A 19554-nucleotide genomic window follows, 5' to 3' on the forward strand; every position below is an offset into this window, starting at 1 on the left:
AGGAGGGGAGCCGAGGAGAGAGGAGGGGAAGCAGCAGGCGGTTAGAGAAATGAGAACTCCTCTCCTCTGAGCGGTCATCTTAAAGAGACGTCCATTAATGATGACAGGAGGCACAGCAGCCTCTGTCTGATGGACAGATGTGTTCATGACGACTTATATATTTTACTTTGATTCATTGACAGTGCGGTATAATGAGACAATAACAGGCTACAGATGTGGACACACACACACACACACACACACACACACACACACACACACACACACACACACACACACACACACACACACACACACACACACACACACACACACACACACACACACACACACACACACACACACACACATTTATAAATATATACAATTTCAGACTCAAACAAGTATGAGAGCACTCTCATAATAACGTAACACAATCAGAGACTGGATATATCCCCCTCTCTCTGGTCGCTGAAATGGGGAATTGAAATTACGGGCCAACAGTTGTATTTACAAGTATTAAAAGTAAGCAGAGGACACCAAACCAACTGAGACCCGTCTGTCCGCCGCATTTACGCACTGTACAACACACACACCTACACACTGTACAACACGCACCTACAGATCCTAAAGCATAATCAGGCTACAGCCGTTGTGTATTTTATTATGTGAAGCACTAAATGGTCTTAGAAAAACATCGACTCTTTGTTTGTAGATATCTACTAAACTAAAGCAAATAAAGAGAGTAGGCCTGTTATACTGAGTGATATATATTTTACACCCTGCTCTGCTTTCTGCACGGACCTCACAGCTGTTCTCACTGTAAACATCGCGTTGAAAGCAGTTTCTAAAATAATATCCAGGGGATGCATGCAGAGCTGTCATTGGCTGAGATAAGTCCGGCCGTGCGTCACGACTCCACAGTTCCCGGAAATGCATCCGCGGAGGAGCCGTGAAGGAACCATCAGTGTATCCTCGGTTATAGCTCCTCCAGAGAGCCTCCTCGACATTTGAGTATTGAGAAACCTCTTCTGTCATGTCTAAGAAACTCATTGTGAAAGTGTATTCTTTATGTTAGTTTTGTCATGTCCCTTTGTCCTGTGCTTTATGTTTATTTCATTAAGTAATTCTCCGTCTCATTTCAGGCCTCCACGCTCCCCGCCCCTATCTGTCTCCTGCGTCCGTGATTGTTTTCCCCGCCCTGATTGTTTCCACCTGTTCCCCTTACCCTGTGTATATATTGTGCTAGCTCCCTCCTGTCCATTGCCAGTGCGTTTCCTCATTCAGGACTAATGTACCAGCCTACTCCACGGACATCTCACTTACCTTTAAGCATTAGTTCTTGTTTTTCCTCGAAAGAGTGTTTTTGTTTTCCCTGTTTTGTTACCGTGTCAATTCCAGTAAAGTCTTTATTTTGAACACTATCTGAGTCTGAGTTTGAGTCGTCCATTTGAGTTCATGCCTCAGAGTTCACTCCTTGACAGACTCGCTGTTTGAGGGCTTGATAACCCACTCCCCCTCCACACCGCTCCACACTCGTTGGTTTGGATCAGCACTTAATGTGGCGGACCCTCCGCGCGAACACGCAAACGGAGGCGTAGTGTGTAGGGGTAGGGGTAGGGTGTAGGGCATGGTTTGGGATTGTGCCGTCGTACCTCCACTTCCCGACCTTCCACGGAGAGCTGAGCATGGATATCTCTTTCCTGTTTAAAACCACCTCCTCCTCCAGTGTGTTCCTGGAGAACCTGGGCATCAAATGGCGCAATGAACATATTTTACCGTGATTTAATTGTAATACACGTTTCAAAGTGATGCCGAAGTAACAACACACTGATACCGGTTAGTAAAAACCATGAATTAATGCTTTGACAAGTCTGCAGACAGACGGCAGGCGAAAAACCTTTTAAAATGCGTGATTTCTAAATGTAGCTTGGCTAAGCTAACGTTATATATGCTCCGACCGTCCACACTCACAACAACGGCCTATACAGACATAAATAAACCAGCGACTGTATCCTCCATGACACAGGCAGTCTGTGGTTTGTACTTGTTTAACTTTTGTCTAGTTTCTGAACAGATATGAGGAGCTGTGAGCTCTGAGGGCTAACAGCTAACGGCTGATGTTGGTTTTGTGTTTCGCATTGAAGATGACGTCACGGCTCCGCCTACACTGCGTTACTATAGTTACTGCCCAGCTACTAAACTCAACTGTAATGGAAACGCAGCATAAAGTGAGCCAGACCTACAAAGGCCTAACTATACCGTACGAGGCCCTGCAGTGGGAATCCGCCAAAAGACTTCATCTGGATCGAACTGAGCTGTGAGTAAGAGCTGGAGAATCAAGAATGAATCCAAATCAATCACATTTAAAGGGCGAGTGTGAGTCTTTAAAGCCCTTTATGTATGGTGGGATTTATAGTATGGCAGCAAGACTTAAATAGACTTGAAGAAGCCCTAAGCTTTTTGGGGTTCCCTTTCCTGTGGTGTGTAAGAAACATCTACACCAACCTGACGAAACATGTGCAGGGTTTACTGAAAGAGCTGCGTTATCGAAAAGGTAATGTTTTCTTAATCCTAAAAATAAATAAAATATATGAAAATGCAAATATTTAATTTCCGAAAGATAAGTTAGTTATTTTTATAATAAAAAAATAGAAAGACTTAGATTTTCACTTTTGTCCTCTTAACTCTTTTATTAACAAGAAAAAGCCAAGCATTACATTTTTTCCGGACATGTAAATGAGGCACTCATCACATATGTTGAAAAATAGAAACACAATTTATTACAAACTCAACCTGTTAGCTTTTCTTTGTTATGAGTTTTCTTTTAATGTGTATTGTTTCATTATTCAAACTTTCATTTATGCATTCAACACGTTGAGACTCAGTCAAAAATAAAAGACTTTTAGAAAAAAATATCAAAAATGAAAGAAGCTCTGGTGCTTTCTCTCTGAAGACTCAAGCTTTACAAGAGAAACAACAACATACAAATACATCAATATCGATATTCAACACATATTTAAAGCAAAGTTTACAGTTTTCATGCAGAGAAATATGAGTTGAGGTGAACAGCAACCCTCCTGAGCAGTGACAGCCTCCATGGCTACACAGACACAGGAAGGAGCGCCGCCTGAAGAAACTCCAGCATCTACAGAACAATTCGTGAGAAGACGTTAAAGCACATCCCATCATGTTTGATTGACAGCTGATCTCTGTGCAGTGAAGACATGAACACTCAGCTCTCAGCAACAATGATGGACGCAATGAGTTTAAGAAGTAGAAGAGTTCCTCAAATGACTTCAGGCTATTTCAGTTTACAAAACTCAGCTGTGGCTCCATTACCATAAAGCCAAACTCCAGCATGAAGCGGCTGAGTGAATGTGGTCTGGACTCTGTGGAGGAGAGTCATGGTTTCAGAGACGCTGTAGAAGGACAGAACACCTGCTCTGTGATCCAGGTGCACTCCTACTCTGGAGGACCAAGGACCTGAGACAGGAGTCTGGATACTGTTGTGAGGAAATGAATAACTGTTTTGGTCGCAATCTACCGCCCAAGACTTGTCATCAAATCCAAATAAACTTTCACCCCCTGCTCTGCTGATATTCTTGTATGCGACTGCTACATCAACTTCTCCCCCTCTCCACTTCACCTCCCAGTAACAACGTCCCGTCAGACTCTCTCTCAGGACCTGAGGATATACAGTGAATCTGTCTGGGTGACTAAAATGAGACTGATGCATGAATGTTGCTTTTCTGCCCCCCTCAGATAATAACAGCTGTGGGAAAGAAACTCCCTCTGGAGGGAACACAGGGATTACATTTATTTAAAATCAATTTGAACACACTACAGGAAAGGGAAAAATGCAAAAAGCAGAATAGGGCCCCTTTAAGAACGACAGCGTGTCAACATTAACACAAGTTGATAAATATTTGGGCATTACAAATGACCTTGCCCTAAACACACATGGATGTGTGTTGTGTGAGCGCTGCACCTCTGTGTGTCTCACTCTCCGGTGAAGGTGGGGTTGCTCACCGAGGTGGTGGCCGTCTGGAACAGAGGGTTGTCAGCCTGGCAACACACAAATCAAAATGCTTAGTTTCTTTCATCTATGATGTTTATTATAAGTTATTATGTTTTCAGGTATTCTGTGTGTCTCTTAGACAATAATTCATACGCTAATGAAGATAATTTCACACAAATGATACAATCATTTTTAATACAATAAAATATGAAATAAAGGGATATTTTCTTTAACACTAAAGTTTAAGTTTTAAAATCTTATGAAACAAGCAAATACAAATTCCACACAGTCCCATTAGGCGCTTTCACACCGGAGAACTTTTCCCACAAAGGTTCATCAGAACTAAGTACAGATCGCGTTCACACCGGAATAAATCCCTGGGGAGGATTAGGCAAATAAAGCCGCTGACGTCACTTCTTCTTCTTCTGCTTTGGGTTTACTGGCAGGCCGAAAACAACTTCACGGCGTATACTGCCGCCCAAAGTCCCCGACCGGAAGTCCCCGGAGTTGGGGAAGGCTTCAGTAGAAGCTGCTGGGAGTCCCAGCAGCTTCTACTGAAGCCTTCCGAGTAAATCGCCAGAATGTCGACACCTCCTCATCTCCACCTCTCCCATGTTTTATTTTGTGTTGCCATAAATTACTCTGCGTTTCTGCGCTGGGCTAATGCTAATGCTAATAATGCTAATGCGAGGATAATAAAATGGCGGCTTCACAACACTTTTTTTGAGTTTTATGGGGCGTGGTTTGCAATCCGCCCAGCCAATCAGACATAGGAACCTTTTTCTCCCACGAAAGTACCTGCTCTCTAGCAGGGACTGTAAATGGGGTTAAAAAGTTTGCAAGTCCTGCGGTGTGAAAGCAGCTACTCATTTTAGTTCCGGCTCTTTTTGGTGTGAACGCGACATTTCAGAACTACACTGAACAAAAATATAAACACAACACTTTTGTTTTTGCTCCCATTTTTCATGAGATGAACTCAAAGATCGAAAAAAAAAAAATGTATAAACACAAAATAACCTTTTCTCTCAAATATTGTTGACAAATCTGAAAAAATCTGTGATAGTGAGCACTTCTCCTTTGCCGAGATAATGATTATTGCACAGGTGTGCCTTAGGCTGGCCACAATAAAAGGCCACTCCGAAACGTGCAGTTTTGCTTTATTGGGGGGTCTGGGGGGTCCGAAAACCAGGCAGTATCCGGTGTGAGGGGTAGGGGTAGGGTAATGTTGTGAATCGAGTGGCACATGGTGGTGGTGGGGTTATGGTATGGGCAGGCGTATGTAATGGACGACGAACACAGGCACACATGTGCAATAATCCTGCTGTCTAATCAGCATCTTGATATGCCACACCTGTGAGGTGGGATGGATTATCTCGGCAAAGGAGAAGTGCTCACTATCACAGAGCTTTTCAGATTTGTGAACAATATTTGAGAGAAATGGTTATTTTGTGTAAATGTTTTAGATCTTTGAGTTCATCTCATGAAAAATGGGAGCAAAAACAAAAGTGTTGCGTTTATATTTTTGTTCAGTGTATGTATATATATGTATATATATATATATATATATATATATATGTATACAATGTTAGCCATAAAGTTGGAATAATTTAGTTTTCAGACACTTTCCTTTTTCTATTCCTATTTAATTTTCACTGTGATAAGTTTGAAAGAGATTGATCAATAATGTTTTGAGAAGATATACATTATCTATCAAGAATAAATCAAATTGTCCCAATCATTAAATGAGAAGCGGTAAAAAATATTTTATTCCAACTTTTTGGGCAACAATGTATAAAAATATCTAGATTGTCTCACCTCTGCCCACTTGGATTTCTTCTTTTCATTTTCAAATTTTCTGAATTCTTTTATGTCCTTCATGTAGAGGAGTAGCTTGATGAGCATCAGCATCAGGATGCCAATGAGAGCAACAGATGCAATGGAGCCCCCGATGATAGCTATGACACTGGGGGGCTTCGGACAGTCTGGAGGAACAGGGAGAAATTAGGCGACAGAAAGGTTTACTGATATCGGAAAGGACAGCCTATATCAAACATTATGAATTGAAGAATAGAGTATGTCTGCTGACATTTGTGAGTGTTTATTTTGGCCGGCTTGTTGGTCAGTCGGCATACCACTTTGGACTATTTGAACTGTTTTGTGTTGACATGAATGGTCCCCGGAGAGTGAATCCTAAAAATGATGGTAATCCTCTGACTAACTTATATAAAAACTAGTTGCAATGCGATAACTTTAGTGATCCTCTGACTTTCCATATTGCTTCATATTCATGAACAAATACCTGCAAAACTTCCCATCAGCCTCAGCTGTTTTTGTGTTTAGTGCTTACTAGAAAAATATTAGCATGTAAGAACATAATAAACATTATAGTACACCTGCTGAAAAGCATGACCATGTTAAAATGCTGTGTCTAGCATTTAGTTAAAAGCACCGCTGTGTCTACAGCCCCACAAACCTGCTAACAACTTTAGTCTTGTTAAATGTTTCCAAATAGCATACAATAGTACTTCAATGTAAGAGTTTGATAGCTCTGAAGAATATTCCACACATTATGAGCTGCTCACCTCTCTCTTTGAGAATGTTAGCCTTGTAGTGATCTTCTCCGAACAACTGGTCCAGATCGAACCTGATCCAGCATCCCTCCGTGTCCTTCTGATGGCACTTCTTGCTTTGTACGGTGAACTGATCAACCATCTCGTGATAAATGCTTTTTTTGCAAGCCACACTGCAGTTTTTTTTAAAGGGACCGGACTCAAAGCCAAGGCATTCAATGCAGTTCCTGAAAACAAGATTATTTTTAAATTCATAAAATGTTTCCAATTGTTTAAACATGCCATCATTTAAAACATTACTATGAATTTACAAATAATGCATTGACACAAGTATTGTATAAGCATAGGATACTTTTGAGAAATAGTACCTATGTTTGCTAAACTTACATTTAAGATAAGATAAGATATAACATGTTGAAACACAACAGTAAAACAAATGTTCAGATTATCTTTCTGGGTAGATACTGATGATATCAGAGAAGAACTACAAAAAAGTAACATCACAAACATTTATTGTAATAATTACCCAACAAAACCTTAAGCTAATCAATGTTCTTTATGCTGCACCATCTTCCCCCAAAAACAGTTTAAATCACCCGGGGCATTTTCGCAGCTTCCACATATTATTGGAGTGATTTCTTTTTTAAATGTGATAGGTCGACAATCATTTGAAGTAAAGGTTCAGTAGAAGTTTACATCCTTACAGTTTGGTCTGGCAGGGGTCTAGGCAGCCGAGGCATTTGTGGCATCGTGGATGCTGGTATCCGTCCTTACACTCACAGCGGTTACACTTGCAGGTCCCTCTGTTGTAGCACACGGTGTTGTTGAGGGTCCTACAGCCCTCCTCAGACACCTTACACTGACAGGCTGAGCCTTCAAAGCCTGAAAAGCAGTCACATCTGCCACAATTGCATTTACCGTTTCCTACAAGTAGAGAAATGGAGAAAAGAGTTCAAGTACATTTGCAGTAGGAGATCCCATTGGGCAGAATGTGGGAGGTGCTGGTAGTTCTATAACTATATCTTGTAAAAACATTTCATGAATGTCTTTATGTTAAAACAAATATTGGGGTTTTCCTGGTACTTTGCTTTATGCTTTACAAATGATTTATGAGAAAGTAAATGCAATTCGCCCATATGTTAGGTCTGAGAGATACAAAGTGTTTCGATGAAAGTACCTATAGCTATCTGGTAAAACACACAATGAAAAAAGTAATGTTTTTTGGAAAATTACTAAAACTCTACCTCCACATAGTTTATTCTGGAACTTCTCACAGTGCTCATCGTCACACTCGCAGAAGTCACCATAGTAACTACTTCCACTCTCTGTGGTGTGGCACTGGCACCTGCCACACACACAATCTCCTCGGCCCTCACACTCGGTGCCGTTGTTCCTCTGACAGGACGCTCGCAGCGTGAGCTCGTCTTTTTCCCCAATCGAGCACTCGCAGAACTGACCGATGGAGCCTTCGCTGCAGCTGAATGAGGACAACACGGAGAGCAACAACACCGTAATTACAGGAACTATGTTTACGTTTTGGTATAAGCGGTATGCTGTTTGGAAACATTTACCAGGCTCAAGTTTGTGGGGCTGTAGCATGCCAACATTAGCTAATTAGCACTGAACACAAAGACAGCTGAGGCGGATGGGAAGTGTCATGTAGTTTACAATTTTGAAATAAACACAATCCCTTGAAATGCCACACTGAACGGTTCCTTTAAGTTTCGGTGATTATGAAGGGACACTAATGCATTGTTGGGGACTGCAGTTCTGTGGGTCTTCCCATTGACTCTCACAGTCTAGATAGGGTCCTGCCAATATGCAGTTAATGCCTCTTAAAGTGAAATACATGTCCTCCATCCTCTGCTGTCACTGTGACATCACATTTCATCTGGAGGGATAAGGTAGGGTTGAAGAGGTGTAGTACAGGCTATGACATTTACGGAAGTGTGTGGGCATATTTAACGTAAACCTCTTCAGTGTTCGATCTGGAGAGGACAATTCTTTGATGGATAAATGGTTAATTTGTCAGTACATTTTATTTTCAATTCCAAGCCCCTGTAGCGCATTATGATCATATTTACGGTGGCCGACAGGGGCCAACGCGTTGCATGTGCTAAACAAAAAGCCCAGCAGATCTGAAATATGACCGGAAACATGTTAAAAATAAGCTGATACAACATTTTAGGTAAGTTTCCAACAACGGAGACAGTTGTCCAGCTTTATAGTCCTGAACGTCACCAAGCGCTCTGGTCCCAGCTGTGTGCGTCACTCTTTAGTGTCCCCTGGTCTCCCAGCTGTGTGCGTCACTTTTTTGTATCCCCTGGTCTCCCAGCTGTGTGCGTCACTCTTTAGTGTCCCCTGGTCTCCCAGCTGTGTGCGTCACTCTTTAGTGTCCCTTGGTCCCCCAGCTGTGTGCGTCACTCTTTAGTGTCCCCTGGTCTCCCAGCTGTGTGCGTCATTCTTTAGTGTCCCCTGGTCTCCCAGCTGTGTGCGTCACTCTTTAGTGTCCCCTGGTCTCCCAGCTGTGTGCGTCATTCTTTAGTGTCCCCTGGTCTCCCAGCTGTGTGCGTCACTCTTTAGTGTCCCCTGGTCTTCCAGCTGTGTGCGTCACTTTTTTGTATCCCCTGGTCCCCCAGCTGGGTGCGTCACTCTTTAGTGTCCCCTGGTCTCCCAGCTGTGTGCGTCATTCTTTAGTGTCCCCTGGTCTCCCAGCTGTGTGCGTCACTCTTTAGTGTCCCCTGGTCTCCCAGCTGTGTGCGTCACTTTTTTGTATCCCCTGGTCCCCCAGCTGGGTGCGTCACTCTTTAGTGTCCCCTGGTCTCCCAGCTGTGTGCGTCACTCTTTAGTGTCCCCTGGTCCCCCAGCTGGGTGCGTCACTCTTTAGTGTCCCCTGGTCTCCCAGCTGTGTGCGTCACTCTTTAGTGTCCCCTGGTCCCCCAGCTGGGTGCGTCACTCTTTAGTGTCCCCTGGTCTCCCAGCTGTGTGCGTCACTCTTTAGTGTCCCCTGGTCTCCCAGCTGTGTGCGTCACTCTTTAGTGTCCCCTGGTCTCCCAGCTGTGTGCGTCATTCTTTAGTGTCCCCTGGTCTCCCAGCTGTGTGCATCACTCTTTAGTGTCCCCTGGTCTCCCAGCTGTGTGCGTCATTCTTTAGTGTCCCCTGGTCTCCCAGCTGTGTGCGTCACTCTTTAGTGTCCCCTGGTCTTCCAGCTGTGTGCGTCACTTTTTTGTATCCCCTGGTCCCCCAGCTGGGTGCGTCACTCTTTAGTGTCCCCTGGTCTCCCAGCTGTGTGCGTCACTCTTTAGTGTCCCCTGGTCCCCCAGCTGGGTGCGTCACTCTTTAGTGTCCCCTGGTCTCCCAGCTGTGTGCGTCACTCTTTAGTGTCCCCTGGTCCCCCAGCTGGGTGCGTCACTCTTTAGTGTCCCCTGGTCTCCCAGCTGTGTGCGTCACTCTTTAGTGTCCCCTGGTCCCCCAGCTGGGTGCGTCACTCTTTAGTGTCCCCTGGTCTCCCAGCTGTGTGCGTCACTCTTTAGTGTCCCCTGGTCTCCCAGCTGTGTGCGTCACTCTTTAGTGTCCCCTGGTCTCCCAGCTGTGTGCGTCACTCTTTAGTGTCCCCTGGTCTCCCAGCTGTGTGCGTCATTCTTTAGTGTCCCCTGGTCTCCCAGCTGTGTGCGTCACTCTTTAGTGTCCCCTGGTCTTCCAGCTGTGTGCGTCACTTTTTTGTATCCCCTGGTCCCCCAGCTGGGTGCGTCACTCTTTAGTGTCCCCTGGTCTCCCAGCTGTGTGCGTCACTCTTTAGTGTCCCCTGGTCCCCCAGCTGGGTGCGTCACTCTTTAGTGTCCCCTGGTCTCCCAGCTGTGTGCGTCACTCTTTAGTGTCCCCTGGTCTCCCAGCTGTGTGCGTCACTCTTTATTGTCCCCTGGTCTCCCAGCTGTGTGCGTCACTCTTTAGTGTCCCCTGGTCTCCCAGCTGTGTGCGTCACTCTTTAGTGTCCCCTGGTCTCCCAGCTGTGTGCGTCACTCTTTAGTGTCCTCTGGTCTCCCAGCTGTGTGCGTCACTTTTTTGTATCCCCTGGTCTCCCAGCTGTGTGCGTCACTCTTTAGTGTCCCCTGGTCTCCCAGCGGTGTGCGTCACTCTTTAGTGTCCCCTGGTCTCCCAGCTGTGTGCGTCACTCTTTAGTGTCCCCTGGTCTCCCAGCTGTGTGCGTCATTCTTTAGTGTCCCCTGGTCTCCCAGCTGTGTGCGTCACTCTTTAGTGTCCCCTGGTCTTCCAGCTGTGTGCGTCACTTTTTTGTATCCCCTGGTCCCCCAGCTGGGTGCGTCACTCTTTAGTGTCCCCTGGTCTCCCAGCTGTGTGCGTCACTCTTTAGTGTCCCCTGGTCCCCCAGCTGGGTGCGTCACTCTTTAGTGTCCCCTGGTCTCCCAGCTGTGTGCGTCACTCTTTAGTCTCCCCTGGTCCCCCAGCTGTGTGCGTCACTCTTTAGTGTCCCCTGGTCTCCCAGCTGTGTGCGTCACTCTTTAGTGTCCCCTGGTCCCCCAGCTGGGTGCGTCACTCTTTAGTGTCCCCTGGTCTCCCAGCTGTGTGCGTCACTCTTTAGTGTCCCCTGGTCTCCCAGCTGTGTGCGTCACTCTTTAGTGTCCCCTGGTCTTCCAGCTGTGTGCGTCACTTTTTTGTATCCCCTGGTCCCCCAGCTGGGTGCGTCACTCTTTAGTGTCCCCTGGTCTCCCAGCTGTGTGCGTCACTCTTTAGTGTCCCCTGGTCCCCCAGCTGGGTGCGTCACTCTTTAGTGTCCCCTGGTCTCCCAGCTGTGTGCGTCACTCTTTAGTGTCCCCTGGTCCCCCAGCTGGGTGCGTCACTCTTTAGTGTCCCCTGGTCCCCCAGCTGGGTGCGTCACTCTTTAGTGTCCCCTGGTCTCCCAGCTGTGTGCGTCACTCTTTAGTGTCCCCTGGTCCCCCAGCTGGGTGCGTCACTCTTTAGTGTCCCCTGGTCTCCCAGCTGTGTGCGTCACTCTTTAGTGTCCCCTGGTCCCCCAGCTGGGTGCGTCACTCTTTAGTGTCCCCTGGTCTCCCAGCTGTGTGCGTCACTCTTTAGTCTCCCCTGGTCCCCCAGCTGTGTGCGTCACTCTTTAGTGTCCCCTGGTCTCCCAGCTGTGTGCGTCACTCTTTAGTGTCCCCTGGTCTCCCAGCTGGGTGCGTCACTCTTTAGTGTCCCCTGGTCTCCCAGCTGTGTGCGTCACTCTTTAGTGTCCCCTGGTCTCCCAGCTGTGTGCGTCACTCTTTAGTGTCCCCTGGTCTCCCAGCTGTGTGCGTCACTCTTTAGTGTCCCCTGGTCTCCCAGCTGTGTGCGTCATTCTTTAGTGTCCCCTGGTCTCCCAGCTGTGTGCTTCATTTGCATGTATTATAGCAGATTTGTGTTTTTTTATTTGCATTGGTTTTGAAACTGCAGCGCGTTTCTCCTTATGTTGGGCTGTTTTAATGTACAGTATCTGCCCATATCGGCCACCATACTTATCATATTGAACATACAGCCTAAAGGGCCTTCTACACGTAATCATGTCAATATGTGTTTGGAGTTGTGGTGGGAAGGACTCTGCACAAACTGCTCTCCATGACTGATTATCCTGACCGTCCTCTCCACCAGCTGCTGGACACACAGCAGAGATTATTCTCCACACACTGACAGGACAGATAGAGGACATCTTTGCATCCTGAATAACCCTCCACAAGCCTCCCCTATGATTAGCAGAGAACTCACAGCTTCATAGTCTGTCATTTATTTTTTACTTTATCTTCCAGTCTGTTTTTTCATTGCAATAACCATAAACAACTTGTACATACGTACTCACACTGCTTCACTGCATTTATGTAAATACATGCCAATTTACAGTCAATGTTTAGGAGTTGTAAAGCTTACCTGCAAATACCACAGCTAACTCTTCCCGTGCCGTTGCAGTGTGGGTGACTGCTGTCCTGTGGGTCTTGACATTCACACTCACAGTTTGAAGATAGGGTCACTGTCAATGTGTCTTTAATTCCCAGTGGTCTTATGGTGAAAGACTTGTCTTCAATACACGTGTCTGCTGTCACTGTGACATCAAAATTAATCTGGAGAGGGAAGGCAGGGTTAAAGAGTCAGAGCTGTAAAATATGTATTGTTAAATATATAAAAAACACACACTGGTTTTAATGGTAAACTTGTGAAAGCCACATTCTTGATCCCCCCTTGTACTTAAATGCAATCCCTTCCAGCTTCTTTACTTTTTAACGTAATTTGTCTTATGTCTTAAGTGCCTTTGTACATGCCTCTTTACCAAAGTCTTGTTGGCTGTTGGCTTCAGATGAAAAGTGTTTTTTTACCACTAATAAAAAACCCAGATATATTTGAAAGTTAAAGCAGCACGGACGTATTTCATTCCTCCTGGAAATTCAGGACTGGCGGTGAAGATATTTCAGGTGAAATGTGCCGCAACAAGTTTCTCAACCCGCTAAGCTCACTTCCCCCGTAGAGACTGCACTGACCGCATTATATGGGGGGGTCGCTTTAGGTGCACTGCTCCAGTGTTGTAGTAAAGTCACCAATTCACGAGTCCAAGTCACTCTCGAGTCACCACTCTTCGAGTCCGAGTACAAGTCCGAGTCACGTCGTAGTCGAGTCCGAGTACAAGTCTGAGTCACCCAAGGAGTGTCCGAGTCGAGTCCGAGTCATCATTACCTGTGTTCGAGTCTGAGTCCAACTCCGAGTCACCTAAGAAGAGTCCGATTTCAAGTCCGAGTCACGTCGTAGTCGAGTCCGAGTACAAGTCTGAGTCACCCAAGGAGTTTCCGAGTCGAGTCCGAGTCGAGTCCGAGTCATCATTACCTGTGTTCGAGTCCGAGTCCAACTCCGAGTCACCTCAGAAGAGTCCGATTTCAAGTCCGAGTCACCAGTCTTCATGTATTAATCTTCGTGGATATATGTGTTGAAATGTAGCTGCTCCTCTACATTGCTTTTATCCTGTCATGTTATACTAATCTGTCTATTGAACTGCTGTGAAGCGAGTTTGGCTACAATTCTTAGGTGCTATACAAATATAAAGCTTATTACTAATATTAATATTAATATTATTATTATTATTGTAAATGACCTTTAATATGTCTAACTATATTTAAAATTAGTTAGAGAAGTGATTACATTTTTATGCCAATATTTTCATATGGTAAAGTTTTAGTTTTGCACTTTTATTTTGATAGTAATAAGATCGGGACTCTTATTTTGAAAGAACTTTTACCGGTTAAATCGGTTTACTGATAAAGATTAAGCCCCAGAAAGCACATGGCTACTTAGCATGCAGAATGACATCATTCTGCATGCTAAGTAGCCATGTGCTTTCGTTATCGGCTGAATCTTTATGTATTGATTCGATCACGTTACTCTGATGATAGTGTTCAAGACAGCCTATATGTCTGAACTCGATCCTTAGAGTAATGTGTTACGGAGCCTTCTCTTCAATATTGTTTCTTCTTAACGAACATTTTGCTCTTTTCCAATGTGGAAGCAGAATGTGTGAAAGCGGGGCCCAGGACGTGAACTCGACTAGCAGGTGCACAAGCCAGGATAGAGGACATCAGACTCCAGAGAAAACTTGCTCGAGTCCGAGTCCAAGTCGGAGCGTCAATGTACAAGTCGAGTCCGAGTTTTTTAAATGTAAAAGTGTCTTTGAGTAATGAGAGAAAAGGAGCTATGATACATTTAAATGTGTTTAGTAGTTATGTCATTATTATTACCATACTAAATCCAGTGCCACAAGGACCTCAAATTAATATAACAGGAATTTGAAATCAAATTGAAAAGCTTAAAAATACTACAGAAAGAACTGACCTCCTCTCCCACTGATACATTATCACAAATCCCTTCGCTCTCCCCTGCTGGTCCTGCACCCTTGCAGTTGGGGGTGTAGACAACGCTCACATGCTCAGGCAGATTGTCATGGGTCACAGTCACTTTGGACGACAACCTCTGCCATGGAGTGCACATTCAAGAGGGTTGGATAAAACAAAAACGTGTGAGGAAAATAACTGACAGATGCAACAAAAAGGAGAATGTGATAAACGGACAACTTACTTTGTAGGCATCCTTGATCAATTCAACCACATTTTTTGAATCTGAGGACAGAACTCCCACCTCTGATTTTGGAATCAATTTAGTGAGTTGCTGGGATAAAAAACAATTAAATTAAAACAATTAGCATAAGAATGAAATGTGTGAATCATGAATAATGAGGCACAAAAACAAAAGGTACATTTATTTTACCTTGTACACATCCTCCACATTTTTTGTCACTGCAAATATCGGCTGAATATTGTTTTTTTCCAACTGCATGGCTAGTTGTCCAACAGATGGGTAGTCCTGCACACAACCATCCAAGACATCAGTGACATTTTGTAAACCTTATGTTACACACCTTACAGAACTATTTAAGGTGCTAACCTCACTACACAAGTTTTTCAACAATGTATTACAATCTTGGTAACCATGCCACTGCAACAAATGAATTCAGAATCAGAAATCCTTTATCAGTCCCACATCGGGGATATTTACATTGTTACAGCAAACGTGGCATGGCAGGTAAAAAAAAGGCATTTGCTTATGTGGTTCCATACCATTACATTGCTTTTGGTGTACAAGCTGTTTTCTATGTGGCACTGTTCATCATTGGGTTCCAGTATGCCAGCTAATTTTCCATCTCCGGCCATGTGGAATCCGGCATCAGTGGTCAGCACAATCAGCCGAGTGCTGCTGTTCCTCCAACCTATTCTTTCCTAAACAACAATACATGCGTAAGGGACAATTTAAATAAGAACACTTTAAAGGCCCATTTAATTTTCGCTTTAAGAAAACCCTGTGATCTCCCATATCAGCCTCCTACAAAGTACATTTAAACCCAAGTAGATGCATTGTGAAAAACATGGGAGTAACTATGAGGATGTTGTAATGCTTCTGGTCCTAGGTTTAGGATAACAAAACAAGATTGTGTTTTTAGTTTGGATAGAAAACGTTTTTTTGACATTGTGATTGTGTTAAAGAAAAAATGAAATGATGGGGATGGTAAGCTTTTGTTGGGCTGCATTTTATATCTTTATATATGAACAATCTAGATCAGTGTGTCTCAACTGGTGGGTCGCGAACCAAAAGTGGGTCGCGGACCCTTTTCGAGTGGGTCGTGGAAAAAGTGAAGACATTTTTTTTTTTTTTTTGAAAAAAGTCAAACTTTTATTTTGAAGGCCCGATTTTCTAACGCTGTGCACGCAGTAGGCGTTGGACAGGAAGTACCGGAGACCATAAACGGCTTTGAAAACGTCTGTCACGTAGTGATCATCTTCTCAATAAAACATCTTTGTTGATGTTTTTTCGAGTCTTCTGGCCAATCAGAATCAAGATTGTTGCCGGAAGTCCCCACGGAGAATAACTTTGCGGTAGAACTATTCTTTATACATCCATGGGTACAACTTCAGATAGAAATCAACACATAATGAAATATGACCATCGGTTTGATGATTGACAGGTCACAGAAAAATGGGAGTTATCTACCCTTACCCACAATTTAAAGTAAGTCACACAGACTATCTCCTCTTTGCTCTTCTCTCTGTGAGGAGCAGCAAGTTCAGCATCAGAACAAAGTGAAAAACAAACAATGGCATAAAATATTATATATTATTTTCTTCTCAGAGTACCAGAATGCGTAGTTTATGTTTGTATTTCTAAAAATCTCCTGGGGGAGAATCCCCCCAGACCCCCTGCTGGGGTTGGGTTTTCAGCATGTGTGCCTTTTTATACAGTTCAGCTTTGATTCCATCATCTCATTAAACCTTTTTTAAAAGCATGCTTTAGTTCTGTGAAGGGATATAAGGGATATATGCACTGTATTTCACTTTTATTAATATTGTATGCTGAAAAGCTTATATTACAGCACGATTTTTTGTTGAATAGATTTGAGTGCTTCAAAATGTTGGGTCGCGATGTAGTGACCAAGTAAAAAGTGGGTCCCGAGGCCTGACCAGTTGAGAACCACTGATCTAGATGATGGGATAAATGTACAAATTGTGATCTACTCTCCCTACCTCAAAGGGCACTATGTAATGCTCTGATAGGCTCCTCCTTTGTACATAAACAGAATACTTTCTCCTGTCAACTCTCTTTTATGTCTATACTTGCTTCCTCAGATTACAGGCCCTTTGATGTTAGAAAAATAGCATCAAGCCTAATTGTACTTGTCAGGGTTAGGGTCATGAGGTATATTTTGAAGTTTTGAAAATGTCATGAGGTATACTTCAGAATTCAGTTGCTAGTGGGTACGGCTATTTCACTGCTTGAAAGCAGAGACCCTGAAACATTCTAAATTTGATATTTTACTTCTACTTGAAACGGCCGAAGAGTTTTCTCTTGTTTACTGTTCATCCTTTTCTAATAATGAACCCGTTCTTGCTCTCCTTGTCTAACTCACAGGTCATAGTTACTTCTTTGGTAGATTCCTTACCCCACACACGGCCGCCTGCATCATGGCGTCCAGACTACCTTCTGGAGAGTCCAAGTTCCCAGAAATGAACTCCTCAGTTACTTTTGTTTTGAACTGTTCTTCTTCTGACGTCATACTAAGCACATGTCTGTAGCCAAAGGCAGCCTGGCACTTTTGGTAATTCTCATCACACGGCTTCAGCAGTTTCTCCTTGTTGGTGTTTGTGTAAGGAAGAACTGTCTTATCAACAAACGCACCAAACCCTGTAGTTAAAGAAAGGGCAATTGGTTTGTAATCTTTTTTTCCTTTTCATTAACTGAAATAAAAGGCAAAGCCAGGGGCGATTTACTTGTTTCCCAAGATGTTTGAATGGTGAAATGCAGTGATATTTGTGTAGACCTAACACGTTTTACACAGTGGCAGTTCTAGACCACGGGGGTGTTACCAAATAATAGACAATTGTATTGTTTATGATTTGAATTGTCAGATTAACATTTGAATCTTATTACCTATTTGAGCAGAATTAGTGATACTCTTCAGAGCTGCAAAAAGATCTTTTCCCAGTTCTTTGACATTTGCCAAGTCGTCTTTCATGGAGTAAGACAGGTCCATCAGGTAGTAGAGATCAACCGGATAACCCTGAACTCGTTTGAAAGAAACCCTGAATGTCTTAGGAAGCCCTGTAAAAACAAAAAATAAACACACAAACAGAAAAGAAAGAAAACTGCTCAAGCATATTTCACGTTTAGTGCCCGTAGTTTTCACAATTCCTCAAATCAAATGTGATGATAGTGGCGATTAAGAACTTTTTTTGACCAGCCAACACAGGCAACAAATCACCGTAGTTCCTTCCGTTCACAAATGTCCGCATCAACTGATTCCACTCACCAGGTCGCAGTCTCAAACTAATCTTCTGTGGACTCAGCTGAACAGGCTGTTTCAGCTGTTTGTTGAATGACACGGACAGAGGATCTGCCTTCACGATGACTAGAGTGTTCTCCGGGGAGATGATCTCTTCCCTCTTGCAGCCTCTCTTCATCAACTGAGCTTTGGTGTCACAGCGCACTGCTTCCTGCTCACCTGCTTTTGTAAAATTCTGTACGAAGAGGATGAAAAACACGCAAAAGATATATTATGTTCACTCATCTGTGTCTGCCTATTATGTTGTTTATATTACTTCTTGCATATGGTTTGGGGACTGACATAATACATAGAACCGCAGTAAGTCTTTTGAAGGTTACTTTTAAGATCACTATAATTGAGAGTTTTGGAAAAAGAGGTTAGGGTCCAAAGTTTTCTTTATTTACAATCAGCAAAGGTCTACCTAAACATTATGTCGAAAAAGGAGGGAACTTTTCCGTAATACTTTATATATGTCATCTTATTTGTTACAGGCGCTATATAGTATATCGAAGCACAATCAACATGACCGATGGGATAAAGGTGTCTGGTTGGAATGTAAGGGGGGTTGAAAACTATGTGAAGAGGAAACATATTCAAAAGTATTCGATACAACATAATATTGATATAGCCTTTCTGCAGGAGACACATCTGACAGACACAGAGCATGTTAAACTAACTCAAGGAAAGTATAGCCAGATATTCTTTCATCATATACAACCCAAACAAGCCAAGTGGCAATATGTCTTCATAGGAACGTCCCATCCCGCAGCGACGTGCAGGCAGGGGATGCAGAGCCTCACCTGTCATACTCCAATGTAACGGGAATAAAACTAAAGAAAAACTAAATATTAATAATAATAAAAAATGTCTCCACTGATTTATTTTGTAAATGTGATTCTGTATGATTCCAATCTGTATAATTCCAATTGCTTTTTATAGTCAAAATCGGCAAATTTGACGAGCTCCGCTACGGGAGCGATGAGAAGTGAGGCAGGGACGAGTTCTGCCTCACCTCAGATGCGTCACCCCACAGGACACTGGCTGGAGCGCGGGCACTAATCGCATGCCTGTTACTAGGGATGTCCCGATCACCTTTTTTTGCTCCCGATCCGATTCCGATCATTTGATTTTGACAATCTGCCGATACCGATTTTTCCCGATCCGATCTTTATGCAAAGCATTAAGAGAAAAAAAAGGTAACAGATAACGGCTGGTCATCCAACGCGATGAATTCAGCTATCTTGGCTGTTATTTGTTTGGCCTTTTCACTGTTCTGGGGCAGTTTCTCTTTCCTTTTGAAAGTCTCTGAAAGTGTCGGTTGTTTCAGTGCCGTTACCTGAGTGGCCGCTGTGTACTCGTCGTGTTGTGTTGGTGTTTGTTTCTCAGGTAGCGTATTAGATTGGTCGTGTTGAACGTAGCTCTGTTCTTTCCACCACGCGGAACCTCTGCCTTGCAAACATTGCATCTGGCTGTTACACTGCCTTCGCTTTCAATTTTATAATACTTCCAAACTCCTGACATTTTCTCTGTCCCGACTCCCGAGTCACCAGCTGAACGTAGCCTCTCATTAGCTTACTGCTACTATCAGA

The 19554-nt window shown here is 43.7% G+C and overlaps 1 protein-coding gene across 2 annotated transcripts in view; it reads right to left on the reverse strand.

Moving 5' to 3' along the window:
- Positions 1 to 2645: 2645 nt before the first annotated feature.
- The window catches only part of itgb2 (integrin, beta 2), a 37911-nt gene continuing 21002 nt past the window's right edge, over positions 2646 to 19554 (reverse strand). Inside the window, exons 1-13 of one of the 2 annotated variants that reach the window (XM_071206306.1) lie at positions 17951 to 18175; positions 17572 to 17742; positions 17084 to 17325; positions 15210 to 15368; positions 14860 to 14955; positions 14671 to 14760; positions 14428 to 14565; positions 12484 to 12674; positions 7815 to 8047; positions 7275 to 7494; positions 6583 to 6797; positions 5816 to 5982; positions 2646 to 4047 (exon numbers count right to left, since the gene is read on the reverse strand). In XM_071206306.1, coding sequence (XP_071062407.1) covers positions 3982 to 4047; positions 5816 to 5982; positions 6583 to 6797; positions 7275 to 7494; positions 7815 to 8047; positions 12484 to 12674; positions 14428 to 14565; positions 14671 to 14760; positions 14860 to 14955; positions 15210 to 15368; positions 17084 to 17325; positions 17572 to 17742; positions 17951 to 18101 — 2139 coding nt within the window. In that variant the 5' untranslated portion in view covers positions 18102 to 18175 and the 3' untranslated portion in view covers positions 2646 to 3981. Of the gene's footprint in view, positions 4048 to 5815; positions 5983 to 6582; positions 6798 to 7274; positions 7495 to 7814; positions 8048 to 12483; positions 12675 to 14427; positions 14566 to 14670; positions 14761 to 14859; positions 14956 to 15209; positions 15369 to 17083; positions 17326 to 17571; positions 17743 to 17950; positions 18176 to 19554 lie in introns of those variants that run through there. The other variant, XM_034105158.2, reaches the window with a different exon arrangement.

This window comes from Pseudochaenichthys georgianus, chromosome 17 (genome assembly GCF_902827115.2).
Source record: "Pseudochaenichthys georgianus chromosome 17, fPseGeo1.2, whole genome shotgun sequence".
Lineage (NCBI taxonomy): Eukaryota > Metazoa > Chordata > Actinopteri > Perciformes > Channichthyidae > Pseudochaenichthys > Pseudochaenichthys georgianus.